At 47.7% G+C, this 11389-nt stretch overlaps 2 protein-coding genes across 2 annotated transcripts in view; both read left to right on the top strand.

Moving 5' to 3' along the window:
* The first annotated feature begins 243 nt into the window (after positions 1 to 243).
* Fam167b (family with sequence similarity 167 member B) lies at positions 244 to 1992 on the top strand. The gene is made up of 2 exons (XM_028759979.1): positions 244 to 742; positions 1519 to 1992. The coding sequence occupies exons 1-2, from the start codon at positions 485 to 487 to the stop codon at positions 1747 to 1749; spliced, it is 489 nt and encodes a 162-aa protein (XP_028615812.1). The 5' UTR covers positions 244 to 484; the 3' UTR covers positions 1750 to 1992.
* A 3373-nt stretch (positions 1993 to 5365) lies between these two features.
* Lck (LCK proto-oncogene, Src family tyrosine kinase) overlaps positions 5366 to 11389 on the top strand; it is a 27294-nt gene continuing 21270 nt past the window's right edge. The window contains exon 1 of the mRNA XM_028759626.1: positions 5366 to 5495. The gene's annotated coding sequence lies outside the window, so the exon portion shown is untranslated. The remainder of the gene's footprint in view (positions 5496 to 11389) is intronic.

Below are 11389 nucleotides of genomic sequence, written 5' to 3'. Positions count from 1 at the left end.
CCAGGTTCCTATCCCCTAGGCTAGGCACCTGGACCCTATTGCCTTGCAGAAGGCCTAGCTCTGTAAAGAGGAAAGACCACCAGCTAGCCGCCTCTTCCCCTTGACTCCTTTGACTTGGGTCTTGGGAGGAGGGCCAAGTCGGCTGCGGACGATGCTTTTCTTATCCTGCTGCAACTTCCTTTCTGGGAACCAGGAACCTGATTCTGGGCAAAGACAATAAAATTCATCTGAAGGGCTCCTCCTGCCCCCACCCGGATGGGCATCACGTGGGCCCTAGTTAGCAAGCCAGGAAAATTCCATCCCTTGCACACTCAGGCTCACATACCCATCTGGTCACTCAGCCTGGCACACTTAGCGTCCCTTACTCACCTTCTGAATTCACCACACACTCCTGACATTCTCTTCAACTTCATCTTCTTTCACCTCTTGTACAGCCGAAAAGCCAGCCTTTCCTTACTGTCCCATTGGTCACTACAGACCTACCATGTCCCTAGGGCCACTGAAATTCCAGGCAGTGGGCGAGGAGGATGAGGAGGATGAGGAGGAGAGCCTAGACTCTGTGAAGGCCCTGACTGCCAAGCTTCGGCTACAGACCCGACGGCCCTCATATCTGGAGTGGACTGCCAGAGTCCAGAGCCGGGCCTGGTGCAGAGCCCAAGTTAGACCTGAACCGGTGGGATCTGGGGCCATCTGTGGCTTTGACTCCATGGATTCTGCGCTTGAATGGCTCAGACGAGAGCTGGTGAGTCTGAAGGGTTAGACACACTTGATGGGGTCTTTGGGCCAGTCCTTTTAAAGGCCCAAGAATGTGGGGTTGGGAGGGCATGAGAACAGACCAATATCCACAGTCGTTCCTCACTGCTATGCCCTAGGACAAAGGAACCAGGAATTCACTTGTCCACTGTTTTATTTGCAGAGACAAATCTGGAGTAGATCGCAGGGGACTGGTTCTCAATCTGTGGGTCGTGATTCTTCTGGGAATCCAATAGCCCTTTCAGATGGGCTGTATATCAGATATCCAGCATATCAAATATTAATATTACAATTCATTGCAGTAGCAAGATTACAGTTACAAAGTAGCAAGGAAAATAGTTTTATAGTTGGGTGTTATCACATGAGAAGCTGTATTAATGGGTCCCAGCATTAGGAAGGTTGAGAACCATTGCCCTAAAGAGAAGAGACAGGCAAGGAAAAAAGTAGAGCCAGATCGTGCTGTCAGTTATAATCTGAGGAGGGAAGAGCTGAATATTAACGGTCAGCCCATGTGCAAACATAAGGATGTCCCGTTCAGCTCAGTGAGTCATCTCAGCTAATTTGTGATGGCGTACCAGACATCCGTATTTGCATACTAATGGTTCCTTGGCTGGTTTGAGAACAACCAATCCAGAAAAAGATCTGCGAGATCGAGTCGGAGGAAGTTAGGCGAGAAGGAGCTATGAAGAGTATTCCCAGAAAGGGACCGATGGCTGGTGAGGCTGGAGGCTAATCTAGCAAACTCACGCCCCCTTTTGGTCACAGCAGGAGATGCGGGCTCAGGACCGGCAGCTGGCAGGGCAACTGCTCAGGCTGCGAGCCCGACTGCACAGATTAAAAGTGGACCAAGTCTGTCACCTGCACCAGGAGCTTCTGGATGAGGCTGAACTGGAACTGGAGTTGGAGTCTGGAACTGGCCTGGCTCTGGCCCCACCGCTGAGGCATCTGGGACTGACGCGTATGAACATCAGTGCCAGACGCTTCACTCTCTGCTGACAGCCGCGTGTCTCTTGCAGTATCTGGAGAGAAGGAAGGAAGAGAGACCCCAGAGGCTCTGGCGCTTGCTGGGGAAGGTAGACACACTTAGGTTTCTGAAAGCTGAATTCAGAGAGCACCAAGCTCCAGGATGAGGAGGGAGAGAGGGAACTTGGGCCTCAAATTTCTTAATAAAATAAAAAACATTGAATCCCATCAAGGTCTCTGTAGGCTGTCATGGAGCCTGAAATGTTGTTGTTGTATGTCCATCCTGTGTCACGGGGACTAGGAACTCCACAACAGGAGACAAGATGGCACCCAGTCTCCCCAACAGCTCCTGATCTGTTTCTCTACCTTTATCAAAACCAAAAGTGGGGAGAAACAACAAAATTTAAAAATGAAGGTTTATTGTGGTTTTGGATTGTGTGTGTGAGTGTGCCCAGAGAGGCCAGACAAGGTTATTGGGTTAGCTGGAGCTGGAGATACAGGCTGTTGTCAGATGCCTGCTCTGGATGCTGACAACTGAACTCAGACCGTCTGAACAGCAAGTGGTTTTGCTTTTTTGCTTTTTTGTTTGTTTGTTTGTGTTTTTTTTTTGTTGTTGTTGTTGTTGTTGTTACTGAGTCACCTCTTCAGCCCCCAAACTTAAAATCTTACCCCACTCTCACGACAGGTGATTTAGGTAAATTGAAAACTTGGAGGAACCAGAAAGCGGTTGTTCTGTGTTCAAAAACAACTCCCCTACATTTTTTTTTTGTCTTTCTTTTTTCTTTTTTTTTCTTTTTTCTTTTTCCCCTATACAAGGACTCACTATGTAGCCTGGACTGTCCTGAAACCCACTCTGTAAACCATACTGGCCTTGAACTCGCAGAGATACACCTGCCCCTGCCCCTGCCCCTGCCTCTGCAGTGCTAGGATTAAAGGTGTGTACCACTCTGCCCAGTGTTCCCTATTTATCTCCATTAGACAATGGAAAGATCAGGCCACTGTGAAGCCATGTCTTTAGTCCCAGCACTCAGGAGGCAGAGGCAGGCAGATCTCTATGAGCTTGAAACCACCCTGATCTACAGAGTGAGTTCCAAGTTAGCAAGGACCACCTAGAGAGAGACCCTGTCTCCAAAATTCCAAAAACAAGCAAACAGACAAATTTAAAAAACCAAGCTAGCTGCTAATTCACCCCCCTCAGGCAGCTAGTGAGGCCTTCCTTTAGAACACACTTGATACATTCAAGCACGGCTTCTTAGCACCACATTCAAGCACGGCTTCTTAGCACCGCCTCCCCAGGCAAGTGCTGAAGCTGAGGTGAGCTGTAAAATGCTTAGGTTTCTAAGTGAGGATAGCTGGGCGGCACATCAGGTCCTGAGACACATCTGCTGGCTCTGTCACTCTGAGAGTTGAGTTATTGTTTTTTCTATTTTTTTTTTTTTCTGTGTGTCTCTCAGCCTTTGTTTCTGTGTTTCTCTCTTTGTCTGACTTTCCAACTCTGGCTTCCTCTCCCCCAGCCCCCATTTCCTGTTCACCCTTCCCTCTGCAGCTGAGGTGCACAGGGCTTCAGCTCCTACCTCACAAACCCCAACAATGCTCTGTGGGCTCCCCTCCCCCACCTGCTCACTCAGCGTAGCTCAGGAGGTAACACATTTACACTTTCTTTCCAGTGAGGTCAGGACCCATTCTTGGTCCTGATAGGGGCCATTTGGGGTTCCTCACATCACTGGTCGCCTGGCCCTCTGCCTGTGAGGGACACAATCCTTACTTTCCTCTGCTGGCAACTTGTTGCAAAGTTCTTAAACTCCTGCTGATGTCAGAATGTCTGCTGCCTGTCACAGCCACCTGTGCAGTATGCTTGCTACATCCCGACCAGTGGCTACATTATAGCTATGCCATGGCTCCATTAGGGGTGTGGCCTTGCCTCTACTTGAATTACCATCTTCTGCTGTGCTGTCCTGTCCCCTGCCTGTTATTCTATTCATCTATCTCTCTATCATCTATCTATCATCTATGTATGTATCTATGTATGTATCTATCTACCTATCTATGTATCTATCCATGTATCTAACTATGTATGTATGTATGTATGTATGTATGTATGTATATATATGTATGTATGTATCTATCCATGTATCTAACTATGTATGTATGTATGTATATATATATGTATGTATGTATGTATCTATCCATGTATCTAACTATGTATGTATGTGTATATATATATATATATATATATATATGTATCTATCCATGTATCTAACTATGTATGTATGTATGTATCTACCTATGTATCTATCTAGGTATAAGTCTATCCATGTATCTAACTATGTGTGTATGTATGTATGTATGTATGTATGTATCTATCCACCTATCTATCTATTTATCTATTGAGACAGGATCTCTTTATGTAGCCCTGGCTGTCCTAGAACTCACTGTGTAAGCTGGTCTGGTTTGAAACTCACAGAGATCTGCCAGCCTCTGACTCTGGAATGCTGGGATTAAAGCTGTGTGCCACCATGCCCCAGCCTGTCACTATAGCCTTAAGGCATGAGGTTTTCTTGTCTTCCTCCTGAAACAGGCTATCAACATTCGACCATTAGAGGCTTGCCCCGTGACTCTAACCAAGCTGCTGTCTTGTGCCTCAAGATGACATGGATATGGCTCTGTCAGTGAATGTGGCTGCTCTTTTTACTATAGTACATGCAACCTTGTCACCAACTACTTAACAAAGATACTATCCAGGCTTTAACTCTGAACAAAAGATGCCTTTTGCTGTTAGGCTAAATTAAAGGCCACCCAGTTCTTGCATAGCAGGACTGTATTGACTGTAGCAACGTTTCCCTTCCCTGAAAGCTGACATTGTAGCTGCTGTCCTCTGCTCATGGGGGTAAAGGCTCCCTTTGGATCTCTTACCCAGGCGTATCTTGGTATCTTGGAGGGCAGGAGGAGTGCCCCATCAAACATCCTCCCCTGCCATGTAGAGTGACCTGCTTTTTTAATCCCAGTACTGGGGAGGAAGAGGCAGGTGAATCTCTGTGAGTTCAAGGCAACACTGATCTGGTTTACATAGCAAGCTCCAGAACAGTCATGGCTACACAGTGAGTCCTTGCATTAAAACAAAAAAAAAAATCTCTCATTGGATGATGATGATTGTTTTTTTTGTTTTGTTTTGTTTTGGTTTTGTTTTTTGTTTTTTGTTTTTTCGAGACAGGGTTTCTCAGTGTAGTCCTGGCTGTCCTGGAACTCACTCTGTAGACCAGGCTGGCCTCGAACTCAGAAATCCGCCTGCCTCTGCCTCCCAAGTGCTGGGATTAAAGGCCTGCGCCTCCACAGCCCGGCTGATGATTGTTTTTTTTTAGACTGGGGCTTGAGGGGTTCAGGCTGGTTTGGAACTCTGTGTGTACCACTCCTGTCTCCACCTTCAGAATGCTGGGATTATGGACCTGTGATATCACACACAGCCTTCCCTTCAACTTCCCCCGCTAAGTGCCTCCTTCAGTATGTGTAGAAGTTGGCCTAGAGAGTATGGGACCCAAGAGGCTGAGGGGGTCTAGGCCTATGGCAGCAGGAAGCCTGGGGTGCTGGAGGCTTGTGGTTGGGTTGCTGAGGCTGGGTTGGCTGCGGAGCCCTCAGAAGGAGACAGGAAGTCAGAGTGGAACGTGGGCGCGAGGAGACAGGTGGTGACTACGACGGGCGAGGGGAGCTGAAACCGGGTCCAGGCAGCCAAGCCAGGCCAGAAGCATCATGTGAATAGGCCAGAAGGCTCCCAGGCTGGGCAGGTAAGGGGTATTGGGAACATCAATGTGGAGAGGGACTATGGTGGGGGCCAGGGAGCAGAAGACTGCATCTGTGGAGGGCCAGGCTCCCTAGGTGTACAGGAACCATTCAGAAATGCCTTCCTGGAGGTCGGCTGGGTTGGTGGCTCTTGCCTCTGCCGTCTGTTGTCCATCACTCCCCACCTCAGGAGTAGCATACTCTTTGGAGACCCAGCACATGATGTCAAGTATTAAGAAGGCCATCAGCAGTCACCAGTCCAATTCCTTGAGCTCATAGGGGATGCGGTTTCTGAGGTCCAAAGGTGGCCATGACCCTGCCTTAACGCATACCTCCTCAAACTGGACAGTGGTGACCTTGGGACAGAGTGATGGCTCAAGCTGGCCACCTCTGCCTGGACACACAGGGCGAGGAGATGGACAGTCTCCAGGTCAGGGCCCTGGGAATCAATCCCCTGGTCCCCGGGGCAGACCTAAGTGGCAAAAACTCATGAAAGAGTAACCCATGGGATCCAGGTGGACACATGAGCATTGCCGGGAGCCTTAGCAACCAGACCAGCATCCTGAATGACAGAGGAGTCACCAGGGAAGTGGAGAGATAGGTGAAGGGCGCTTATCCAGAATAGATGTGTGTTCCCCGGGGAAGTTGCTAGGGAATGGGGTGGGAGAAGGGAAGAGGAAAGACTATTTTTATCCCGGACGGGTTACAGCTGGCTCAGGGCAAGAACTTCTGAACTTCCCTCTGGAAAGTCACCTCTCCTATTCTGCCAAGTGTCAGGACAGGATGTCCTTGCCTTTGCCCTTGTCCCCCTTCCTGTCTTAACTCAGTCCTATATTTGCGTGCACATGCTGGCCTTCATGATTCTTGTTTCAGACCCTAAAGGGTAGAGGCCCAGAACCTTGTCACCAGCCACCTCCCATGCACTCACAGTCTAAGTCTAAACTCTGGGGACAGTCTCTGCCTCCGCTGACTGTCCAGGTTTCCCTTGCCTTGATGGAGATGTTCATCTCACAGACTTTCCATCTTGTCAGCAAATGCCAGCCTCTTCCAAGACCTCTCACCTCCTTATAGGGGCAGAAAGCATACTGGCTCTTCCTGTGTCTCATCTGTCCTTGAACAGCAGTCCCCTAGGCCGGCCCTGTGCTGACTGGAAGAGGAACCCAACAGGGTCTCTCGTTCTTGGAGCTCAGGATGGTGTATGTCTTTTCTCAAAAGAGCTCAGAGGACAAAGGCAGAGAATGGGTTGAGACCAGATGGGGGAGAAGTTTCCTTCAAGGGAATCCAGAAACTTCCTGAACAAGGCAGTGCTGGGAAGGCTCGTTCTGGAAGGTTCTTGGGACAGAAAGCTAAGGTCTTTAGCCCCTGTGCTGCTCTTCAGGACCTAGAGACAGAGACCTCAGAATAAAGTCAAAGATGCAAGAGCCCAGGGGTATAGTATAGTGTAAACACACACACACACTTTTCATCGTCAGAGAGGCTCAAGAACAATTCCAGGCCAGCCGTTTGTCTGGGTGAGCCATTTGTCCACTCCAAATTTCAGTTTGTTTATAAAGACACAGTAACGAAGCCCTTGCTTCCAGCGTGCCTGACAAAATCAAAGAGATAATAATGACAATGTGCCCTGGGTAGGTTTGACACACAGTAGGTGCTTAAGGGAAGCTAGGCACTTCCTCTCCCTGCAAAGTGTTGGTTCACACCCAAAAATTACACCTATACAGGGCCTTGGCACAACAGTGAACCACCCAATCCCTCACCTCACGCTTGTGGTACGGTTTTGCAAATGAGCTTGTTTCCTGTATATAGTCGGGTGTGAAACTCTCAGGAAGGCCAGATTCTGACCCGAGAGAAGGGATCTATCATAGAAGTCTATATAGATTCTCAGCCAGGCTCCATTTTGTATGGTCTGGCACTCAGAACGCTGAGGCAGGAGCATGGAGAGTTTGAGCCCAATGTGGGCTACATAGCTAGGACCTTATCTTAGAAAAAGTCTGGAGACATTCACATGCACCCCTTCCCTGGTCAAAGCTTTTCATATACCATAGGAAAACATATGTGTGCAGGTTCAGTCAGAGTTAGGGCTACCCCCACAGGCTTGATGGTTTCAAAGCCAAGTTTAAATCAGAGGAGGGTGTTGGGGTGGGAGAAAGATAGGCTCAAAATAGTATCTAGTAAAGTGGGAACATTTCTCTTCTCCCCCCTTCTTTAACTCGGTATCTTGTGCATGCTAAGTCCACGAGGCTGTACCAGAGTCTAAAGATGTGATCTTTAGTAGCTCCCCCTCAGTGTGGGTCTGGAATATGTAATGCTGAAGTGTAATGCTTGCACTAAAAAAAAAAGAAAACAAATTCACGATGCACCTGGGAAGAAAATGTTTCCAAGCCAACCAACATGGCTTCTGTGATAAACTGTCCCATGAGAGTCTCGGGGTCAATGCCGGCTTGTTAAATCTCTATAGAGGAGAAGCCTGATTCATTTTGCCTGATCCAGGATTTCCTAAACTTCTTAGACACAAAACTGTTTTTTCCCCTCTATTACCCACTCCAGGCCTGGGATGAAAGGGCAGGAGAGCTATGTAGTTGGCATATTCTTGAAGGATTGTCGCTCACAGAGTATGGTGGTCCTTGTTACCCCAGCACTCAGGAGATGGAGACAGATGACAAGCATGAGGCTAGCTTGGGCTTCATAGCCAGATGTTGTCTGAAAAACAAAACAAAAAAAAAAAAAGGCGGGGGGTGTGGGTTATGTTTTTAATAGCGCTGTTGCGTTGGTGGTGAGTTGGTTGTTTTTATTTTGCTGTTACAAAATTAGCACATGGCTGGCTTTGTTTTGTTTTTAAAACCAAACAGCACAGAGGCATCTAAAGATTCCAGAAAGACAGCCTCTTTCATCCCTTTTCTGGGATGTGTCCCTTGGAGCCATCTGCCTCTGGACAGATTGATGGTTTGGCTTAGAAGTGGGCGGTCAAAGCCCCGCCTCTGGAGCAGGCAGACCAAGCTTCAGCTATGGTTCTTCAGGCAAATTGCTTTGCCCAGTTTCGGCCTCAGTTTTGCATCTGTAGCATGAGGCTGGTAATGACATTTATTTCATTGGACTACCATGAGAGTTACATGGAGTCATGCAAAATCTATGACATAACCATGGCCCTGAAACCTGGGCCTCTAGATACATTTAAATGCAGGTTACCGTCTGGCTGCAGTGTGCGCTTAGCTTGATGCATCTTGGAATCTCCCCTGTCCGTACATGGGGCTCTGACGTTAGCTTGGTGAACGGGTAATGGCGGTGATTTTTCACGTTACTTCCTGGAAAGTGTTGTTTCGAGACGGTGTGGTAGGGAGCTGCAGACAGTCCTGTGCAGAGACAGCAGGCGTCAGGCCTTGCTTACAGCCTTGGGTGAAGATGAAGTGACACACTGGGGGACACCTTACCCTCTCAGTCACAGAGGGTGGGCTATGTGATAGGGACTGTTCCCAGCCTGCTCCTCTCGGTCAGCCTTCCCTAGACTGGAAGATTGGAGGAGCCCACTTTTTGTCAGTTCATAGGCCAATTTAGAACATTGCAGTATGACCAAACGTGGAGCTATGCAGAAGCAGAGGCAGGCAGATCTCTGTGAGTTTGAGGCCAGCCTGGTTTACAGAGCAAGTTCCAAGACAACAAGGGTTCCACAGAGAAACCCTGTATTAACCCCCAACCCCCTGCAAAAAAAAAAAAAAAAAAAAAAAATAGAATAAAAGAAAAGAAAAAAATTGCACTCTGGGGTGAGGTGTGTGTGGAGGTGGGGAGATAGTTGAGTCATTAAGATGCTTGCCACACAAGCATGAGGATGTAAGTTTGATCCCCAGAACCGTGTACACTAGCTACATGCACACTAGCTACATGCGGTAGATGATGCCTGTAAGCCCAGGGCTTGGGAAGCAGGGGCCTCAAGGCACTTTAGCCAGCTGGTCTATGGGAATGAATAAGCTCCAGATTCAGTGAGAAACCCTGTCTCCAAAAAGTTGGGAGGAATGCAATTGAAGAAGACACCTCAATCAATTCTCTACACACACACACACACACACACACACACACACACACACAGAGGGAGGGGGAGGGGGGGAGGGAGGGAGGGAGGGAGAAAGAGAGAGAGAGAGAGAATGTGAGAGAGAGAGAGAGAGAGAGAGAGAGAGAGGGAGAGAGGGAGAGAGGGAGAGAGAGAGAGAGAGAGAGAGAGAGAGAGATTGTTGGCTATGGACATAGTCTTAGGTCCAACTCTCACGGGGCAGTGTCTCACAAACAACCTGTAAGATCCTGACTGCATGAGCAGTTTTGCAGGCTGATGGATGAGCATGTACAAATGCTGGCCTATATGTTCTCATGTGTGTGGCATGTAACTGCCATGTATGGGTAGTGACATTGATTTTCCATTCATGGTAGTAAAGTTTCTATTTCAGGTAAACATATTAAAGAGGAAAAAGAGAAGAAGAAAGCCGGGCAGTGGTAGCACACACCTTTAATTCCAGCACTCAGGAGGCAGAGGCAGGCAAATCTCTGAGTTCAAGGTCAGCCTGGTCTACAGAGCTCGAGTGGAAGTGCCCAAAATCATGAGGAAGAATGAAAATGACAGGCAGTTTCAGCCTGGAAGATGTAGGATAAAACACATGTGATAATTAAGTGATAATTATTCTCATGTATTTAGTCCTTAGTGTGACTGGGCCTGGTCACACAGGCCTGTTATCCCAACTGTTTAAGAGACAGAGGCAGGAGAATTGAAGGTTTAGGACCTACTCAGGTATAGAACAAGGTCGTTAGCTTGGGCAACTTAGTAAGGCATCCCTCCACCCCCGAGTCCCCATGAGTCCCTACAGCAGCAGTCACTGTGCACCAAGCTCTGTACGAAGTATTTTACACCTTAGGCTCTTCCATGTGTCATATGTCATGCTCATAATGGTCCAAGATGCAGGTCCAGTTTTTACTCTCATTTTCCAGATACAGGAATTAAGGAAGGTTCTGAGGGCTCAGAAACCTAAGCTGCGTTTGGTGGCTCAAACCTGTAGTCCCAAGACTTGGGAGGCTGCAACAGGAGGATGGCTGAGAGCCTGAGGTCAGTTTAGCGTACATAGCAAGATCGTATCTCAAAGAAATAGTGTGTGTTTGTGTCTGTGCATGTGTTTATTATATATGTGAATGTGTTTGTAAGTGTGCATGTTTGTACAGATGTGCTTGTATGTGTGTGTTTTCGTATTTGTATATGTGTATGTGTTTGTAAGTGTGTGTCTTTGTTGGTATGTGCTTGTATGTGTTTGTATGTGTGTGTTTATGTGTCTGTATTTATGTGTATATGTTTGTATGTATGTGTGTTTATGTGTGTGTATTTGTTTATATGTGTGTTTTTTGTGGGGTGGTATGTGTGTGGGGGTGTATATGTGTCTGTGTGTGTGTGTGTGTCTGTATGTCTGTGTGTTGGTGGTCAGGTAAAATGGCTCAGTGGATAAAGTTCTTACTGCAAACCCTGACAACCTGAATTGGGTCCCCAGGATCCCCATGGTAAAGGGAGTGGACTGATTGCACCCGTTGTCTTCTGACCTCTGCACTAACACCATAGGATGCCCACCCACACACATATACACACAAAAATAAATACATGTAATAATTATTTTAAAATTCTGTGTGTGGAGAGGAGGGGCTAGTAATTCTCCACAGACTTTTTGTCAGTGAGCATCTGAGAGATTGTGAAATCAGAACTGGGATACGAGGCCATAGACACCGTGAGCTGGGTCACTATGGTGTAGACACAGTGAGCTGGGTCACTGTGACATAGAGACAGTGAGCTGGGTCACTATGGTGTAGACACAGTGAGCTGGGTCACTGTGACATAGACACAGTGAGCTGGGTCACTATGGTGTAGACACAGTGAGCTGGG

Source organism: Grammomys surdaster, unplaced genomic scaffold, assembly GCF_004785775.1.
Source record: "Grammomys surdaster isolate TR1022 unplaced genomic scaffold, NIH_TR_1.0 126313, whole genome shotgun sequence".
NCBI lineage: Eukaryota > Metazoa > Chordata > Mammalia > Rodentia > Muridae > Grammomys > Grammomys surdaster.
The sequence above is the reverse complement of the archived record's forward strand: the minus strand, read 5'-3'. Positions and strand labels throughout refer to the sequence as shown.

What these genes read in the sequence shown, in the direction of transcription:
- Fam167b (XM_028759979.1), top strand. Translation starts at nt 485, where the DNA reads ATGTCCCTAGGGCCACTGAAATTCCAGGCAGTGGGCGAGGAGGATGAG. An exon ending in AATGGCTCAGACGAGAGCTG is followed by an intron (nt 743 to 1,518) that starts GTGAGTCTGAAG and finishes TTTTGGTCACAG; the next exon opens with CAGGAGATGCGGGCTCAGGA.